The sequence below is a fragment of the Pecten maximus genome, chromosome 16 (genome assembly GCF_902652985.1).
Source record: "Pecten maximus chromosome 16, xPecMax1.1, whole genome shotgun sequence".
NCBI classification, from domain to species: domain Eukaryota; kingdom Metazoa; phylum Mollusca; class Bivalvia; order Pectinida; family Pectinidae; genus Pecten; species Pecten maximus.
Window position 1 is genome coordinate 26,314,952 of NC_047030.1, and position 21,522 is coordinate 26,336,473.

The 21,522-nt window shown below is 37.5% G+C and overlaps 2 protein-coding genes across 2 annotated transcripts; one reads left to right on the forward strand and one right to left on the reverse strand.

The window, feature by feature from the left end:
* Positions 1-874: 874 nt before the first annotated feature.
* LOC117344850 lies at positions 875-19,101 on the forward strand. Its single transcript, XM_033907697.1, has 2 exons — positions 875-1,083; positions 11,949-19,101. The coding sequence occupies exons 1-2, from the start codon at positions 997-999 to the stop codon at positions 13,371-13,373; spliced, it is 1,512 nt and encodes a 503-aa protein (XP_033763588.1). The 5' UTR covers positions 875-996; the 3' UTR covers positions 13,374-19,101.
* On the reverse strand, positions 16,629-21,127 carry LOC117344851. Its single transcript, XM_033907698.1, has 2 exons — positions 20,872-21,127; positions 16,629-20,462 (listed from the first exon to the last, which is right to left on the reverse strand). The coding sequence occupies exons 1-2, from the start codon at positions 21,030-21,032 to the stop codon at positions 20,096-20,098; spliced, it is 528 nt and encodes a 175-aa protein (XP_033763589.1). The 5' UTR covers positions 21,033-21,127; the 3' UTR covers positions 16,629-20,095.
* Positions 21,128-21,522: the final 395 nt, after the last annotated feature.

Consider the following 21,522-nt stretch of genomic DNA (forward strand, 5'->3'; position numbering starts at 1 on the left):
TATGCTCCAGTGAGGTAGAACAATAAACCAGCAAAAGTTCCGGACTATCAAAATACACATACTCGCTCACCACACGCATGCATATCGCACGCAAGGAAGGTCGTCCTTAAACTACCATAGTTGTTGATAGGACGTTACTCAATTAAAACCAAAACCAAAGTACCATTACACTATTCAATTTAAGATACAAATGTGGTTCCCTTGTATCGATTTAGATCCATTACGTTTTCTATTATAAATATGTCACAAAAAAATGTTATGGTGAATATATTTATGACGGTACGTTGGAGTATATTCAGGTAAATTGTACATGTATATAGACAGAGGAACTCCCTCTTGAGTTGTATATTTATTCGTTTCTACAGTTATTTAAAGAAAGTCACACAATTTAAACAAAGTATCCGTACGAATGTATAAACAGTGTCAAAAAACCAACGACCTTCAATGACAGCTATACAAGTACGGCTCCCGGTACACCTGTGTATCTTCTACCTGTAATCAACAGGTAAATCTGACGCTCCAGATTATAACAATATTGACCCATACCTCTTTTGTTAATATCAAATACCTGTCGATCTTCGAACCAGGTATCGGGTCGATTCCGTGACTACACACGACAAATCAAATTAAATGTTTAACTTCCATTACTGTACACTGTTTGTTCTGACAGAACTTTATAGTAACAAACTCATTACGTTTGGATTAATCAGGTTGTAAATCAAAACTGTATTAAGCATTTAGTTCACGCACTTTGTTCTAAATGAGAACGTAATTTGTTAACGCCCTCGTGATTACGTTTGAATCATTTAGGTTATATCATTTAACGTGCGTGTGTCTTAAAGTTGAAAAGCCAACATTTATGTTTGGGATTTAAATGGTTCAAGTCATGGACATGTATGGGCGATCAGGACGACCCTAAGTGAGGATTAAATACCTACATTTAAAGGGCTGATGTTTTTAAAAAGTCTTAAGATATATCACTAAGATATTATCAAAATGGAAAATTATTTTGAAAAAAAGCGACGAGAAAATAAGAGTCGTATGAAGAATGAGACATTGGACAACATGAGTCGTAACGTTAAGGTAAGGATAAATGGAGTGATCGTTTCCCGGGGGGTCGGGATCTGTGGACCGATGGTTGCCCGGGGATCGGGATCTTTGGACTGATGGTTCCCATGGGTCGGGATCTGTGGACTGATAGTTCCCTGGGGACCAGAGAATAAGGACTAATGAATAATTCATTACTATGCCTGTTTTATGTTCCTTTAGATACAGCCATGTTTATTACCCAAGCTGGTACGCTCATGTGTTATGTTAGCGATGGAGGAATTACAATTATTCATTTTGTCTATATCATAATCATAAATTTATTGTTGAAACTTGCAGATGGCACTAGATTGAGAATAAGGAAAGAAAATGTCCACATTGTAATGGTCAATAAATTGGTGATGAATTTCATTATTTACCTGAACGTACAGCGTTATCTGCCCACAGAATTTTATATATAGACAAATACTATTGGTCAAGACCAAATAGCATTAAGTGTAACGAACTAATGAATATAACTTATGTGAAAAAAATATTGAGAATGTGTATTTTTATTAGACTAATTAATAACATGATCTGTCCTCCTTGATAAAAATGAAAATGTTTTGTTGTGAAACAGTGCTGTGTATCAACTACGGACACTACTTTAATTGTATATATTGTAACAATAAGGGATACTTAAATTCAATTTTATCTGTTAACTTTTAACAAATAGGTTTGCTGGACAGACCACCTGTGTTGTATGTCACTGTGGCAATCTCAACAGTTCGACCAATTCCGCCAAAGCACCGATCTTTACGGAATTGGTGGATATTGTTAAACAACTCAAATTGTCGAGGTTTTGAAAGTCTGAGCGAAATGTCTCTTGTCTTTGATGGTTCAGTAACTGTTGAGAGACAGAGACAAAGACAGAAAGAGACAGACAGACAGACAGAGACAAGACAGACAGACAGAGCATATCGATAACAAAGACAAACAACAACAACAACCAACAACAACAACAACACAGACACAAGTCACACAAACCATATTACACAGACCTACACCCCACAAAGTTAAATCAGACTGTCAGTATAAAGATCGGTAATTTTACGCTCGATGTCCTAGCCACTTTATGCATGTTTTTTTTAGGGAATGTTTGCTTTATTTTGACACCGAGCTCGCGCACTCTTTGTTAAACATTATATTGATTACCTATGCACGCCTTTCATATGTAGCAATGTTTCGTTTCCGCGCCATAAAGTGCCTCTCGTTACAAGCTGTTGGGGGTCGGTTTGTAGAGATATTGCGTCAACTTCTTTCAGGCCAAGTAAAAAAATCTACTAGTTTCGTGCGTCGGTTCATGAGGTAACTGCCTTATATTCCGAATGCCCTATAGTCCGAATGCCCATTAGTCCGAAGGCCCGATAACCCGAAGGCCCGATAGTCCGGAGGCCCATTAGTCCTAAGGTGCAGTATTCCGAAGGCCCAATAGTCCGAAGGCCCATTAGTCCTAAGGTGCAGTATTCCGAAGGCCCAATAATCCGAAGGCCCAATTGTCCGAAGGCCCATTAGTCCTGAGGTTCAATATTCCGAAGGCCAATAGTCCGAAATAAGTTATATTGTAACGTGGATAAATGGTTCTATACATGTATGAATGGTTTCTTATTGAGTATAACATGTGTATCATGAGTATGACAGAATATATATATATGTGTGTCCTTGCAATGTTACACTTCACATCTATTCAATGTTAACTAAAATTTCCCTTGCATTACGTGCGCCATTTTTGCTTCTTGTGTTTAGGCGCCAAGAACTATTTCTGCGTATGTCACGCATGATTTTTCTTTCTCTTTTTATTCGGGCCATGTTTTTATTCATGACAGTTTTCTCTGAAGCATTTGATATTTGAATCTGTAATAAACTCATTACTGATTTTTGAAATAAGATTTCTAAAAAAAAAAATGAACTATTTCTCAACATTTCTATACAACGTGTGTTAATAATTACCTATTTTCGGACTATCGGGCCTTCGGACTATCAGACCTTCGGACTATTGGGCCTTCAGATTAAACAGCATTCGGAGTACAAGTGTGTCACTGCGTTTATGATAAGCTGTAAATGCAATGCAATGTGGGAAGATTGACACGCAATTCTTTTTGTGTGAAGTTGAGGTAACCGTATTGTAAGGCACGGCGTCTTCTCGTGCAGAGTCACCATCAATAACGTATGGAAGAAACTTCAGAATAAAAAATAAATGAATAAATAAATTACGTTGTCTAAATAACATCTGCACATACTAGACTACGACCTTTTTTTCTGAAATTCGAGAGGTAATTCGAATATTTAAATGATTTCCTGCGGGTCTGTACTGTTTCATCAATCCATATTACCATTCGGCAAATTTCAGATAAAAAGAAATTTCAATGATAGGATTTTAAATCTGTACTCGGTGAGTTTTTGAGCGTTATACTTTGTAGCATATATTTGCATGGCCTTGAAACGTGTGGTTACGTGGTATGTTTCTAAAAGGACTTTAAATGAATTACCTACTGTTTGATCCAATAAATCAATCATTTGATTGACACAGATAGTGTTCATTTCATCACGAAAACACCCGACAGACGACGAAGCTAAAGTTAGGCATTCCGAAACAGACACGACACATACTATATATTAACTGGTTATGGTATATATATATTGAAGCAACTTTTGTTACTCTGCGACGTTTTTAAGAAAAAAAGGGTGTGCCGTCATAGCGTAAAAGGCGCATATTTTAGAACGAAGACAATACCAATAGGTATTAGATTTCCCATTAGTAGAACGATCTTGATCCCGAACGGCCGTGAATTTGTCAAGAATATTGGTATTATACAGGTAATAGCAGGGTGTCATACGGAAGGCAATTTGGGGGCACATTCGGAAGACATCGTAGGTTTGCCATTCAGACAATATTTTAAAATCAGCCAATTTATTTGCAAAGTATGTTTCTGCAGCCGTCACGAAATGGTTATCAAGTATATACAGAACGACATCATAAAACCTCCGTCCGACCACACACAAATTTTGGTAAAGAATATTTTTTGGATTGTGTGTCATTCATTCGTCAAAGAGATCAGTCGTTTTGTTTTTAGTTGTTGTTTTTTGTTTGTTTTTTTGTTTGTTTTTTGTTTTGTTTTGTTTTGTTTTGTTTTGTTTGGCTTTTTTCTATCATGCACAACTGAATTTCTGTCATATTGTATCCCTTCCTGCCCCGACTTTTGACATCACGGTTTTGCCCTTTGTTAAATTTTGTGTACCGCGCCATTTCCAGAGTGGAAGCAGGGACACGCATATTTGCAAACATTATCTGGTTTGATTTAGTTTTATTATGATGGAAAGTGAAAAATAACAATGTTACATTTCAGCAATGTTGAGATAATGCTGGTAAAGTCTAGAGTAATCCAAGAGTTGTCGGGAAGTAGTAAAGGTGTTGCTTGGTTCACCCTCCCGACCAAGCCGATGTACCCTTACCGAGACCTCCTACCGGAAGATATTTAAGGGAATTTTAAGTAATGATTAGGTTTTCACAGTAAACGTGGCGGTAGATCGCTAATCGATTAGGGCACAGATCCAGTTTGATGGGATTTTAATTCCATTTAAATCCACGTGGACGAAATATTGATACGTGTCTAAAGGACACTTTTCCTCGTACCTATATAATGCTGGGTGTAGCTATATAATGCTGGGTGTAGCTATATAATGCTGGGTGTAGCTATATAATGCTGGGTGTAGCTATATAATGCTGGGTGTAGCTATATAATGCTGGGTGTAGCTATATAATGCTGGGTGTAGCTATATAATGCTGGGTGTACCTATATAATGCTGGGTGTACCTATATAATGCTGGGTGTACCTATATAATGCTGGGTGTACCTATATAATGCTGGGTGTAGCTATACAGCCTATCTACCACAGCGAGTGTTAGATAATGACAAGTTAGCTGGACAAGGGGTTATATGTTCATACTTTAGTCTGTAAAGCCCAGTTTCTGTCTAACATATAGTCTGACCTTAGTCAAAACAGTCCGTTATTAGTCTAACCTTAGTCTTAACAACCAGTAATTAGTCTAACCTTAGTCTTAACAACAAGCAATTAGTCTAACTTTGGCATTAACAACCAATAATTAGTCTAACCTTAGTCTTGACAACCAATGTTTAGTCTAACCTTAGTAAAACAACAATCAATTAGTCTAACCTTGGCCTTAAAAACCAGCATTTAGTGTAACCTTAGTCTAAACAACCATTAAATAGTCTAACCTTAGTCTTAACAACTAGTAATAAATCTAATCTTAGTCGAAACAGCCAGTAATTATACTAACCTTAGTCTAAACAACAAGTAATTAGTATAACCTTAGTCTTAACAACTAGCAATAAGTCTAACCTTAGTAAAACAACCATTTAATAGTCTAACCTTAGTCTTAACAACCAGTATTTAGTCTAACCTTAGTTGAAACAGACAGTAATTAGCCTAACCTTAGTCTAAACAACCAATAATTAGTCTAACCTTATACTTAACAACCAGAAATTAGTCTAACCTTGGCCTTAACAACCAGTAATTAGCCTAACTTCAGTCTGAATTAACAGTAATTAGCCTAACTTCAGTCTGAATTAAAAGTAATTAGCCTAACTTCAGTCTGAATTAACAGTAATTAGCCTAACTTCAGTCTGAATTAACAGTAATTAGTCTAACTTCAGTCTGAATTAACAGTAATTAGTCTAACTTCAGTCTTAATTAACAGTAATTAGCCTAACTTCAGTCTGAATTAACAGTAATTAGCCTAACTTCAGTCTGAATTAACAGTAATTAGCCTAACTTCAGTCTGAATTAATTAGCCTAACTTCAGTCTGAATTAACAATAATTAGCCTAACTTCAGTCTGAATTAACAGTAATTAGCCTAACTTCAGTCTGAATTAACAGTAATTAGCCTAACTTCAGTCTGAATTAACAGTAATTAGTCTAACTTCAGTCTGAATTAACAGTAATTAGCCTAACTTCAGTCTGAATTAACAGTAATTAGTTTACACATTAGATTATATGTACAAACTTCGCCTATACGTTTAGAATATATTGCACGTATGTAACAATCCCAGTTTTAGTCTTTAAGTCATTAATCTACATGTAAAACCATTATTTAGTCAAACACTTTAGTCAGTAAAATTATACCCGCATGTTTAGTCATTACCTGACACGACTGAATATAATTGATATTGTAGCATTTTTTCAGACTTAAACCCAATGACATACGGAAGTTTTAGTTTGTGAGTCAACTTAACACATTCTAGTCCGGAATTTATTATCTATGATAACATATTATTTGGAAAAATGATACGTTTACGTAATATCAGAGTTGTATTAAATCTATGTTTAAATAGGAGTTGAACTCAGCGGGAATATTTCTTTTAGAATAAGGACAACATCTGAATTGAGACTCATTAAGAACAGTTGTTTAATAGGTACTGCATTTTAATTAAAAACAATTTGTTTAAGATTAGAATCAGTTGTGCGTTTGAATCAACAACAGCCTAGCACTAGGAGTCTGCTGATCTAGCTCATTACGGAAACAATAACATTTAGTACCGGAGGGCCGGAATCTCGGTCGGGCCTTTGTTGTCGATTAACATTCCAGGCTAATCAAAGATAAATAATTAATTATTTTAGTAAATGGTGGAGGTCTCGTGTCAACTTAACTGTATGTAATGTGACAGCTATAACGAGTAATAATCCCAGGAATTTATATTTTAAAAACAAAGGACCTTAATATTAAGTTGTGCACAGCTTCATCTGTATTTAGTCGGTGTAAAAAACTTTTAATAAATGTTCAATTTTATTATTGAATTTTTTTTTTAAAGAAAACATATTTTTCTATATACTCGAAATAATCACAATCACAAAATAATAAAATATTGTTTAAATAATAATTTAGAAGAACAAAATTTATATGTGTAAAGCTAATAATAAAATCACCTGATCAAAGATATTAAGCAACTACAATTTTACACGATATGCTGAGTGCGCGAATTGATTCACGTAAGATATGGCCCGGAACAACAATAGAATACATTTTATTGATAATGATAATGTTGACAATATTCCAATAATTTGAATTTAAGAGTTGGGTTTGTTTATTGGCCGTCAATCAACGTAATGATATAACGATAGTTACTATTTACGCTTCAATAGGACGCATACAATATACACATGTATATATTATATATACATACAGCGCAACGATTTACGGTAGGAGCTTATTGTCAAAGTGTTACAAAATAATTCAATATGATAATTATCACTCATATATTTCCAACTTGGGGACAAGTCTACAGTACTTGGACGGGAAAAAATGTGTACACGTGGATTTCGATAAAGTGCAGAATGTATATAGTCAATCTAGAAATCTTTGAATTATAGTTGTTCAAAATAATCTTCAAGTCCAGGCCAAAGTTTTATTAAAAATATCTTGTTATTTTCTGTACATCTTAAACCCCTGTGTCAACATTAAATGTCGAGTGTAAAAGATCATAATTCTACAGACACAGATAGAAACAAAATACTTTATCGGATAGTTTTAATATGCCAAAGTCGAATTACATAGCATTAGATTGTGGGCATATTGTTTTGTTATGGAGAAATTATGAGTTTAATCAGTGAAATTTAATCTGTTTTACTAGGCGTTAACCTGTAATGTAAGTGGTTAACCTCTTTAACCAGACGTTAACCTATTAAGTAAGTTGCTAAACTCTTTAACCAGACATTAATCTGTTATGTAAGTGATAAACCTCTTTAACCAGGCGTTAACCTATTATGTTAGTGGTTAACCTGTTTAATCAGACGTTAACCTGTAATGTAAGTGGTTAACCTGTTTAACCAGACGTTAACCTATTATGTAAGTGGTTAACCTGTTTAACCATACATCAACCTGTTATGTAAATGATTAACCTCTTTAACTAGCCGTTAACCTGTTATGTAAGTGGTTCACCTCTTTAACCAGGCGTTAACCTGTTACAATGTATGTATCTGTGGAATTAGCTCTCAACCTGTTTTACTTACAGTTAACCTGTGATATAACTACATGTAGCTAAGAATCTGAACTAGAAACGGCCATCTCTGGTGTTAAGGTAAAGACACACTCGCATTTACCTAGACAGGTATCCGAATATCCCTACCACAGAGAGACTCCTTATGCGTTTCAATCAACACAGTGCGTAAATATAAGTTAATAAAAAAAAATTCAACTGCGGTGAACTTGTCGCTGTTGGGGTCAGCCTTCGGACAAGACTGGACATGTGTGGAAAGGAGAATCATATTACCCATAGACCCTTAACGCCGTGGTAAATCTTATCCGGCAGAGATATATTAAATTCTAATACAGGGCATGGTAAGAGTTCGGATACCCAGGGATATAGCAGGCCATATCCGGGTATCGATTTATCTGTGTCTGTAATCAATATCATGCAGTTTACTGGCAGGTTAACATTAAATATTAGTTTACCATCAATTGGTGATATTAGTTTATACAGGCACCTGGTATAGAAATCAGGAAATGAAGAATTCAATTTAGACCCACAGAATATTTACATATATATATACAAATATCTAAATACCGCTTTAATCAGAGTTCATAAACATTTAAATACCAGAAGCTAAATCTAGTTCCCTGCAAATAAATTAAATAGGGCACAAGTGAAGGATGATTGGGGGGGGGAGGGGGGGGGGGGGGGGGGGGGGGCAGACAAGTCATATGTTGGTTCGAGGAAAGGGGTTAAGAGAGATTGCAACAGTAGTCCGAGTTTCCTCTGACTCTCCACTCCCCGTTCGACATAGACCAAGCGTATGTGACCGGTTAGGGTTATATCGCAACGTTAACACGATGGCGACATACATGTATGGTGTCAGGGCCAGAGGAAACTCGGGTTAGATCTGGTCCTACACCGGACATATGGTGTCAGGGACAGAGGAAACTCGGGTTAGCTATGGTCCTACTCCGGACACATGGTGTCAGGGGCAGAGGAAACTCGGGTTAGCTCTGGTCCTACACCGGACATATGGTGTCAGGGCCAGAGAAAATTTCGGCTGCTAAGTTGGTATCTTGATGTTCATGGGAGCATCCCAGTTTGTGCATTTTCTTTAAAACTGTTTATATTTTTTCATGTTAAACATTTATATTGTGAGAGTCAGCTGTTATTTACGATGTGTAGTCGCAAAATCTGACCAGGACGGAATTTTTCGATAGGTTAGGATTGGCATTAAATGCCCCGAACACTAATTTAATATTGACTGATGATCGGTGATATTTACATAATGTTCGAATCTAAAGAGATAATTTGAATAACTGGTATCAGATATACTGGTGTCATACAGACACCCATACAGATATACTGGTGTCATACACACACCCATACAGATATACTGGTGTCATACAAACACCCATACAGATAAACTGGTGCCATACACACACCCATACAGATATACTGGTGTCATACAGACACCCATACAGATATACTGGTGTCATACAAACACCCATACAGATATACTGGTGTCATGCACACACCCATACAGATATACTGGTGTCATACAAACACCCATACAGATATACTGTCATACAAACACCCATACAGATATACTGGTGTCATACACACACCCATACAGATATACTGGTGTCATACAGACACCCATACAGATATACTGGTGTCATGCACACACCCATACAGATATACTGGTGTCATGCACACACCCATACAGATATACTGGTGTCATACAGACACCCATACAGATATACTGGTGTCATACAGACACCCATACAGATATACTGGTGTCATACATACACCCATACAGATACACTGGTGTCATACAGACACCCATACAGATATACTGGTGTCATACAGACACCCATACAGATATACTGGTGTCATACAGACACCCATACAGATATACTGGTGTCATACAGACACCCATACAGATATACTGGTGTCATACAGACACCCATACAGATATACTGGTGTCATACAGACACCCATACAGATATACTGTCATACAAACACCCATACAGATATACTGGTGTTATACAAACACCCATACAGATACACTGTCATACAAACACCCATACAGATATACTGTCATACAAACACCCATACAGATATACTGGTGTCATACAAACACCCATACAGATATACTGTCATACAAACACCCATACATATATACTGGTGTCATACATACACCCATACAGATATACTGGTGTCATACAAACACCCATACAGATATACTGGTGTCATACACACACCCATACAGATATACTGGTGTCATACAAACACCCATACAGATATACTGGTGTCATACACACACCCATACAGATACACTGGTGTCATACAGACACCCATACAGATATACTGGTGTCATGCACACACCCATACAGATATACTGTCATACAGACACCCATACAGATATACTGTCATACATACACCCATACAGATATACTGGTGTCATACAAACACCCATACAGATATACTGGTGTCATACACACACCCATACAGATATACTGGTGTCATACAAACACCCATACAGATATACTGGTGTCATACACACACCCATACAGATAAACTGGTGTCATACACACACCCATACAGATATATTGATGTCATACACACACCCATACACATATACTGTCATACAAACACCCATACACATATACTGGTGTCATAAAAACACCCATACAGACATACTGTCATACAAACACCCATACACATATACTGTCATACAAACACCCATACAGATATACTGGTGTCATACAAACACCCATACATATAGCCGTGTACATACGCTGAAAGATGTGACTTACCGTGTTAGCCTGTATGTGTATATGGTGTAGACTAAGAGAGAAGCCGTGTACATGTATATGCTGTTGGTTGTGACTAGCCTTTATAGCCTTTAAATTATAGGTTATGTAGCTTTTTTGCCACTACATGTAGCCTTGCGTAGCTTTACAAAAGAAATCACGTGTCCATCATCATAGCATTAAAATATGAACCACCACCATTAATTATCTCTATATGGACTTCTCACCACTAATAATTATCTCTATATTGACTTCTCACCACTAATAATTATCTCTATATGGACTTCTCACCACTAATAATTATCTCTATATGGACTTTTCACCACCAATAATTATCTCTATATGGACTTCTCGCCACTAATAATTATCTCTATATGGACTTCTCACCACCAATAATTATCTCTATATGGACTTCTCACCACTAATAATTATCTCTATATGGACTTCTCACCACCAATAATTATCTCTATATGGACTTCTCGCCACTAATAATTATCTCTATATGGACTTCTCACCACCAATAATTATCTCTATATGGACTTCTCACCACCAATAATTATCTCTATATGGACTTCTCGCCACTAATAATTATCTCTATATGGACTTCTCACCACCAATAAATATCTCTATATGGACTTCTCACCACCAATAATTATCTCTATATGGACTTCTCGCCACTAATAATTATCTCTATATGGACTTCTCGCCACTAATAATTATCTCTATATGGACTTCTCGCCACTAATAATTATCTCTATATGGACTTCTCACCACCAATAATTATCTCTATATGGACTTCTCACCACCAATAATTATCTCTATATGGACTTCTCACCACTAATAATTATCTCTATATGGACTTCTCACCACTAATAATTATCTCTATATGGACTTCTCACCACTAATAATTATCTCTATATGGACTTCTCACCGCCAATAATTATCTCTATATGGACTTCTCACCACTAATAATTATCTCTATATGGATTTCTCACCACTAATAATTATCTCTATATAGATTTCTCAAAATCTCTGTATTTGTACATTGCAGCCAAAAAACGTTCACCAAAAAATCACGGAGATTAGTCTGGAAGACGAGACTTTGACTCTATGGAGACCTTCGGTAGACAACAACCAGTACCGTCTGATACCGGAAACCATCGACCAGGGGCAATGGGAGACCTTCCGTCCGATGTACTACCACAAATTTGACTGTATCAGCAGTGTTCTCCCCTTTGATGACGCGATTCCGGTGATCGCCAACCAAGCGACCACCCTCGTCCCCACGCATGACTATTCCATACTTAGGGACTATCCTCGCATCCGGGGTCTGTGGTATCAACCGGAAAAGGCTGACATCATTAGCATTGATGACGTGTCACCCGTGGGTAATATAAAATTTTCGATCTTTTTCCCCCGCTCCGATCACGATCATTTGATAAGCAAGCTGAACATGTACTATTTAGAAGTGATGGATTACGAGTCTGATGACAAGTCGGTGTCCCGTTTTCTTCTGACGAAAAACGAATACCCCGATTTACCGCTTTACGATTCAAATAAACCAGGCGGACCGGTGTTCATAGAAAAACATGACACGTTAGACGGTGTATTGGAAACTTACTACTTCCTGCGAATATGTACCAGCTACACGGGCCGGATTATGGAACATGAGGTCGAGTTTATGTTAGAAGAAGATCCCTGGCCCCTGTGTCATATCTCCTCGGTGACACACAAACCATTCAAGCCACCCGTAAATATACTGGATTTGAATGAGAATCTGGATGTAGAAACGTGTGTTAAATTAAACACACGGTTCCAGGCCTCGACCTGGGAGGATACGTTGGCGGGTCTGTTCGCCTGGTCGCTAAGGACGCATCTGCCATGGCTCGTCTACGAGAGACTTCACGAAAACATCAAAGGAACGGTAACTCTTACCGCTATGACGTCACCATTGGAAACCATTTCCATTCCACGTAGAGCAGTGGTGTGCAGCCGGAAGTTGGATCTACTCATTGAACTGAATGCTTTTATAGTTAAATGCCAAAATGACAAAGACTTACAAGATCTCAAGAATCTTTTCTGCTCACTTCACGAATGTGACGACACGTGTCCTCTAGTGAGTGTACGACACATTGACATGCATCGTGTCATGCCGCCATATTTGTGCCTAATAGAGCGTGTGATAGCTAGTAACTATATCCCTCTCCGACGTCAAATCGTGACGGCCATGCTTCCTTGGCCAGTGCTTGCATTTTATTTTGCAGATTTGAAGATTGACAGTTGTCGGAAAATGATTGCATTTATAAGTCAGGTCGACGGTGTGTGCCAGGAATTTCCAGGGGATTTTACATATCCTCTTACGAGTACTCAAGACTTCAACTGTAATCTTACAATGGACTACACAGAGAAAACGTCAGGGTTCGAGTCTCTCTCCTCCGTCGCTGACCTGGACGCCGACAGTGACGAGAGTGTGTAATGTGGCGATTGATATTTATCCCCTTGTTTAAAATGTGAAGAAAAGTTAGAATTAGGGGTACACCTGTAACAATACGGAAAACACGTGTTATTGCCTTTAGGATTGTTGCGTAAGAAAGTATGTTTCCGTAAAAGTTACTGATGTGTGTCAAGGAGAAGGAATAAGGGACTATTTACATTGACAGTTGTGTTGGGAGAAGCCTATGGAGGCGTGACAGTATGCATGACCAATCAGAAGTATTTCCCTTATCAATTACACAGCACTGAACCGCAGTGAAAAATTTAGGTTTACGTCATTTGCGGTGAAGTTTCACGGTAGAGGTATATTTTGTAGTTTTTCATTTGTGTTACAAAGCACAAAGTTGTCTTGAATGGGTGTCTTGTGGCCATAAAAGTAGATAAATCTAAGGGAAAAGTTACTAGAAACTATATCCCTTCACAGACAGGGTTTGTGTCAGAATGGAGGGATGGAGACAAGGGTTACTTCCCTTGACAGACAGGGTTTGTGTCAGAATGGAGGGATGGAGACGAGGGTTACTTCCCTTCACAGACAGGGTTTGTGTCAGAATGGAGAGATGGAGACGAGGGTTACTTCCCTTCACAGACAGGGTTTGTGTCAGAATGGAGGGATGGAGACAAGGGTTACTTCCCTTGACAGACAGGGTTTGTGTCAGAATGGAGAGATGGAGACGAGGGTTACTTCCCTTCACAGACAGGGTTTGTGTCAGAATGGAGGGATGGAGACAAGGGTTACTTCCCTTGACAGACAGGGTTTGTGTCAGAATAGAGGGATGGAGACAAGGGTTACTTCAATTGACAGACAGGGTTTGTGTCAGAATGGAGGGATGGAGACAAGGGTTACTTCCCTTCACAGACAGGGTTTGTGTCAGAATGGAGGGATGGAGACAAGGGTTACTTCCCTTGACAGACAGGGTTTGTGTCTGAATGGAGAGATGGAGACGAGGGTTACTTCACTTGACAGACAGGGTTTGTGTCAGAATGGAGGGATGGGGACGAGGGTTACTTCACTTGACAGACAGGGTTTGTGTCAGAATGGAGGGATGGGGGACAAGGGTTACTTCCCTCGACAGACAGGGTTTGTGTCAGAATGGAGGGATGGAGACGAGGGTTACTTCACTTGACAGACAGGGTTTGTGTCAGAATAGAGGGATGGAGACAAGGGTTACTTCCCTTGACAGACAGGGTTTGTGTCAGAATGGAAGGGATTGGGGACGAGGGTTACTTCACTTGACAGACAGGGTTTGTGTCAGAATGGAGGGATGGAGACGAGGGTTACTCCCTTGACAGACAGGGTTTGTGTCAGAATGGAGGGATGGAGACGAGGGTTACTTCACTTGACAGACAGGGTTTGTGTCAGAATGGAGAGATGGAGACGAGGGTTACTTCACTTGACAGACAGGGTTTGTGTCAGAATGGAGGGATGGAGACAAGGGTTACTTCCCTTGACAGACAGGGTTTGTGTCAGAATGGAGGGATGGGGACGAGGGTTACTTCCCTTGACAGACAGGGTTTGTGTCAGAATGGAGGGATTGGGGACGAGGGTTACTTCACTTGACAGACAGGGTTTGTGTCAGAATAGAGGGATGGAGACAAGGGTTACTTCCCTTGACAGACAGGGTTTGTGTCAGAATGGAGGGATGGAGACAAGGGTTACTTCCCTTGACAGACAGGGTTTGTGTCTGAATGGAGGGATGGAGACAAGGGTTACTTCCCTTGACAGACAGGGTTTGTGTCAGAATGGAGGGATAGAGACGAGGGTTACTTCCCTTGACAGACAGGGTTTGTGTCAGAATGGAGGGATGGAGACAAGGGTTACTTCCCTTGACAGACAGGGTTTGTGTCAGAATGGAGGGATGGGGACGAGGGCTACTTCCCTTGACAGACAGGGTTTGTGTCAGAATGGAGGGATGGAAACGAGGGTTACTTCCCTTGACAGAAGGGGTTGTGTCTGATTGGTAGGAAGGATACGAGGGTTATATCCCTTGAATACGGGGTTGTGTCAGAAGCAGGAAGAAGAGAAAGAGGGATATTCCCCTTGACACTAGCTGACATGCGTTGTTGACGACGTATGCCGGTTAATAAAAAGAATAGGCTGGATCTTGTGAACGCGGGGAGGCAATCCTCTTTTCTCTTGGCGTCAATTTTATTGATGAAATTCGGATGACGAACATATTTACTGAATAGAAGATAGTATTATTATCCTGCTTATCTGATTAATTATTCTTTAAAATCATAACGAAAGAAGCCAATCTCTGTTCTAAAGTCTGGACAGGGAAACACTACAGCTAATACGAATAGATGTAATCACTCTACCAATTACCACACGGCCTTTTAAGTTAGTACTCATCCAATCCAACAATAACGAGGCAAGTCAACTTCCGAACGTATCATTTTGGTCAAGGGATCAAATTTGGATACTTTGTTGATTATGTGCCTTTAATGTCGCTGTCACGTCAACAAATCAGGCTCGCGATACGCACGTGACAGGTATTTAGGGTCCCCGTTATGATTCTACTAGATAGCTACATATATACATACTTTTATTTGTACATTGGAGATTGTTACATGTATATAAAAAGTCTACGTCTTCAGAAGGGTTTGGTTATATGTAACCTACTTTAGTTATTATAACAGTTGTTTAGTTTGATGTGATAACTAACGCACGTTTGCATCTTACTTTCTGTGTTACGAAATACATCCTGATTTCTTTTCATTTAAGGATGCATGCTACCAGGTATAATCTTACCTCCTAACCAAAAGAGTTATACACTAAAAGTGGATCATCTTTTATGTTTATGACATTTTTTTCTGGATGGGACTTCATTATAAGAATTTCGACCGTAGAAGAGAGATAACTCCTGTTTTAGAAATATACTTACTTGATTTATATGTACGGGGCACCGTTTTACTATTCCCATTTAGTTTTATCACCTAGTCACTTAAGTGATATCACTTAGACGTTTGGATAGGTGGTATCACTTAGTTATTCGAGTGATATCACTAAATAGATGTTTGAATAGTTGATGTAGTTTAAATAGGTGGTATCACTTAGTCATTCGAGTGATATCACTAAATAGATGTTTGAATAGTTGTAGTTTAAATAGGTGGTATCACCTAGTCACTTAAGTGATATCACTTAATAAATGTTTGAATAGTTGTAGTTTAAATAGGTGATATCACTGAGATGACTAACTGATATCACTTAGAAGTTTTGATAGATGACACCACTTAGTCATTTCAAGTAATATAATTTATTAATTATTTCACACAATAGAAAACTATAGATAATCCCTGTCAGTTCATCTAAGTGAAATCAATTATTCAACTTTTCAATAAGTGATATTACCTAATTGCTATTATATCCCATGCATGAGTGTATGTATAATGAAAAAAATGAAAGGAAATATTATTTATCTATACCTATGTATAATGTGATTCTAAATAAATATAAAACAACAAATGTCAATTTTGTTTTTGTTTATTTTTGAAAAATATAAAAATGTGTAATTTTTGTGAAATACGGAAATTTAGCTATATATTTTAACATAGTATAACGATCGTCATGAATAGAACACGAAATAATACATTTCGTGTGATTCAATGTATGAGACACTTTTCAAGCGACACATTAACTGCAGATGTAGATATTTTTATAGAGTTATCAAGCTTAATATGAAGAGTCTGGTGTTGGTTTAAAACAAAGCCCAGACTCCCGAACAAATGATGACGCATACATATAAAACGACGATATTATCTGACTCTATATGATGAAGCTACAAATGATATGACTCTGGTATGTGATTATAATTAATGTTAATGAAGGTTCTATATATTAACACCCGAATTAGATACAATTATTGTTCATTACTTCTATTGAGTATTTACGACATTTGGCCTTGGACCTATTATTTCTCTTTGTTTAGAATCACAGGGATTGGACACAATTTCCCAACACGCGGTTTACGTATACTTGTCTTATGATCCCCATACTCAAATTAATATATAAAGAAATATATATACATATATATAGACCGTGGGTTGAGATTTTTTTCCAGGTCCCTGTGTTACTTTCAATACATGTATATGGACCATGGATTGATATTTTTTCCAGGTCCCTGTGCAACTATTATATATGGACCGTGGATTGAGATTTTGTATCATATGTGTCACTGAACAAATCATTTCAAGCGGCAGTCATGATTTTTTTATACAATGGGAAATATAATGAGAAACAAACATGGCCGAAAGAGCGACCACAGTACACTTTTGGTAAAAATATACAAACACAAAAATATACAAACACAAAAATATACAGATGAGGTTAAGTGTTCCCATAACGAAGGATACAGTTATCTAGGATATATTACCAATGTCAACATTTTCTTTATAATTTAAACAATGAGGTTAACATGAAGACAATACACAATGGGGTTAACATGAAGGCAATACACAATGGGGTTAACATGAAGACAATACACAATGATAATGCGTACAGCCGGGAACAATAACCTCTCAAATATCAGCCATTTTACATCACTGTAGATATGGATGTATATAACCGTGTTGATGATTTCTATAAAATAATGTTGATGATTTCTATAAAATTCTGTCGATATAAATAAAAACATTTATATCAAACAAAATAAGAGGCCCAGGGGCCTTATCGGTCACCTGATTTAACGAAACTTTACAACATCTCACCTATCTGACATTGAAGTAGGTCAAGGGCAAACTTTGCAGCCATCCATCCCACAGTGCGTATCGACTAACGTCATGACACAAAGCCACGTCAAAACCCAAAGCCTCTTGGTTGTTGAGAAGAAGACATTTAAGTATTTCAAAAGCTATGAACCTTTTGACATTAAAAGTAGATATATAGGTCAAGGTCATCCAATTATACAAACGTTGTAGCTCTGTATATTCCAATGTGACTTTGGTTTGATATCATTACTCTAATAAACCTCTTGGTAATTGAGAAATTGTTTAAAAAATTGAACATATTTGACTTCTATAACTTTGAAAGTATGTCAAGGTCGTTCATTTGAACTTACATGGTATTCATTCATCCCAGTATGCTACAGGCCCAATATCATGACCCTGGGCATTTTGGTTATTGAGACCTCAGATATAGTTTAAAGATTTTAACACATTTGAACTCTATGACCTTGGAAATATTTCAAGGTAATTCATTTGAACAAATTTTTCCAACATGCTACTGTCCAATATCATTACCATTGGCCTCTTAGTTGTTGAGAAGTTGTTTAACGATTTTAACTCTTCGGCCCATTTGAATATAAACCAATGTCTTTCATTCAACATATACGATAGCCCTTAGTCCAAGCATGCTAATGTTAATTGTTTACGGTCGCAAGACGCACTATCACGAGCAAGAGACAATTAAAATGGGTCACGTGAGAGTGACGTAATAAACATTATCCTTACATACATTATTGGGTAAAGGAAGGTGGCAAGGCTCTCATTTTTAGCTTACCTCACTATTAAACATCTCAAGGATATTTGATATTTGACAATGGAATTATGAATTTATTTTTTTTAAATATAAAAATGGACCTCAATATACATATACGGTATAAAGGCACTAGATTCATTTTAGGCATACGACGCCTTCCCGAAAATAATATTTTAAATAGTTTAAGTTTTACCTTTAGAAGTGTAAGTGAAATTGAAAGAAAATTTACACTACGGACTAAAAAGCGATCAAAAGGGGAAAACGTGCAAATTTGATCGCTCATATGTTATCTTGAATTTTTGCCAGAAGGCGGCATCCATATACAACACAAAACATTGTTCAATATTGTTGTACAGCGTTCATAAAAAATCTCATCAACAAATCGTTAATTTTGCCGTATGCTTTTATAATTAATATAATGTTTCGTGTTACCATAAGAAGCTTAAGGTCACCGGTATCTGACATAATGACGTAATAACAATGATAACGACAATTTCTGTGCCACGTCATAACAGCTGATACAAAAATCTCTCCGTAAAAATTTGTTCTTAGCGAGCAACATATCCACATACATGTACACTTGACCTCGATTGTTTCTTCGTTGCATGAAAAATTCTCTGAAATCTTCAACTTACATGTGGAAAAATTGCAGATTCATGGTTTGCCATTTGGCCGGTTCAAAATACTCCTGAATATTTAGTATACATTTGGAGATAACTTATTTCTGAACTTCAAGGGTTCTTCTCTGCATGCAAACATTTCCTCTTAACTTTTAAATTATGTCATAGAAATATAAAGGTTTCATAGCTAGCCTTTTGATTGGTTCAAAGTAAAAAAAAAACCTGACCAAAACGGATATACATATGTTAACCAAAAATTGCCAAATTTTATCATTGATAAGCCATCGATTCCTTTTATCCTTCAAAATGCCATAGATATGCGTGTACAGAGCTATTCTTTAGGGCAATGCATATTCTTAATTCGCAGATAACATATCTACACTAAAAACGGGGTCCTTGGGCATTCAAAACGCCTTTTCGATACTCTTGTAATTATCTAGTACTTATAAAAAAACTTCGGACAATGAGACAACACACATTTTCTGTCACATTAGTTTTACGTTCCGTGGGAAACACGCATTCGCGGTAAAAATAGTTATATATATAGTGATATTCCACTACTCAATACTGTTCGGATTCCTACTAACAACCGGAAGCGGAAGATGTATGACGTCACATCTCTGTTTTTCCTTCTCCTTGGTCGTCTGATTCACTTGGAAGTGGGGGAGGCGGAAGTTCCTCCTCATCAATAGCAGAACTGTTCACCGACAGAGCATCCGAACCTTCCCTGTCGTCATTTGTCGGGTCATTATCATCTAAATGTTCGTCAATTTCCTCTTTCGTGTCTTTGTCGTCAGTCTGCGCTTGCGTAGAGAAGTTTGAGGCAGTATCGTCATTACTTGTCGGTTCGACTCGAAGCCAAGATGGCGGCTCTACTGTGATGGAGTTGGCGTCATCATTACTAGCGGTGTCGTTTTCGGTTTGATGATTTTTAAATGAGAGTAGCCCAGGGTTACTTCCATTGCCGGCTCTTGATTTTCTGTGTAAAACGAAATATTTAACAGCATAACACAATACAATATCGTCCAACAATACAAAAAAAACACTTCGCTGTCGGTTTACTTGGATTATCAAAACAAGTACGAAGGGAGAATGAATAAAAAGGATTTACCACTAGTTATAAAGACAAAGTAGGCCAAATATTGTGTAAATTAATTCTTAATTGTATTGAAAAAGATATATTTTAAATATATGACCGCCAAATTGCACACGTCAAACTTTATAAAACTATGTTTCCCTTAAAACAAAAGAAAATCATCCTGCGAAATCTACAAACTACCTTCAAAAACAGTAAATTTACTCGTCCACCTTAAATAATCCACTGGTTAAATGGTCTTGAATTTAAGTTGTATGTTTCCAATCTACACAGGCCAATAGTAAATACATACCTTTCGTCCTCCAAGTCAATTGTCTCAAAGTTGTTCCCATAATGTACGTCTTCCATTTGAAGAGCCATCTGTGGTCCCCTGACATTTCCGCCCGGACCACCATTTTCCTCGAGATAATGTGACCCGGATTTCCTCTTCCCGTAACAGTAGTAGATAACCATTGCCAGTATGACACAAATCAGTGCGGCGAAGGTGACCAGAAATAAAGGCAGGCCGACCGTACCAAACTTTGTGTCACGGACTACAGTGGAGGCGACAACTTCAAAATAAATAAAAAATAAAAAAAAAATAAAAAAGGATGGGGGATGGATGGAGGAGGGGGGGAGGAGGGGACCAAAAGGGGGGGGGAAAAAATTTTTATTTGTGAAAAAGGGGTTATTTACCCCCCCCCCCCCCCCCCTTTTTTTTTTGAAGAAGGGTTTTGTTTTTTTTTGGGGGTTTTTTAAATTTGGGAAAAATTTTTTAAAATTTAAATGACCTGTTTAAGGACAATGAAATTTTGCAGTTCAAAAGGGGTAGTTGGCTTAAATTTTGGTTTTGGGGAAATTTTTTTGGGAACCCCCCTTTTGGTAAAAAAACCCCTTTGGGGGCGATTTCAGGCCCCCTTTTTTTTGGTTTTCAAAATTTTTTATTTTGGGATTAATTAATACC

Bases quoted from the DNA above. Each gene is read 5' to 3' on its own strand.
- LOC117344850 (XM_033907697.1), top strand. From the start codon at position 997: ATGGAAAATTATTTTGAAAAAAAGCGACGAGAAAATAAGAGTCGTATG. The intron at 1,084-11,948 runs GTAAGGATAAAT...TGTACATTGCAG, and splicing joins ACATGAGTCGTAACGTTAAG to CCAAAAAACGTTCACCAAAA.
- LOC117344851 (XM_033907698.1), bottom strand. From the start codon at position 21,032: ATGGTTATCTACTACTGTTACGGGAAGAGGAAATCCGGGTCACATTAT. The intron at 20,463-20,871 runs GTATGTATTTAC...CGTTTTACACAG, and splicing joins ATTGACTTGGAGGACGAAAG to AAAATCAAGAGCCGGCAATG.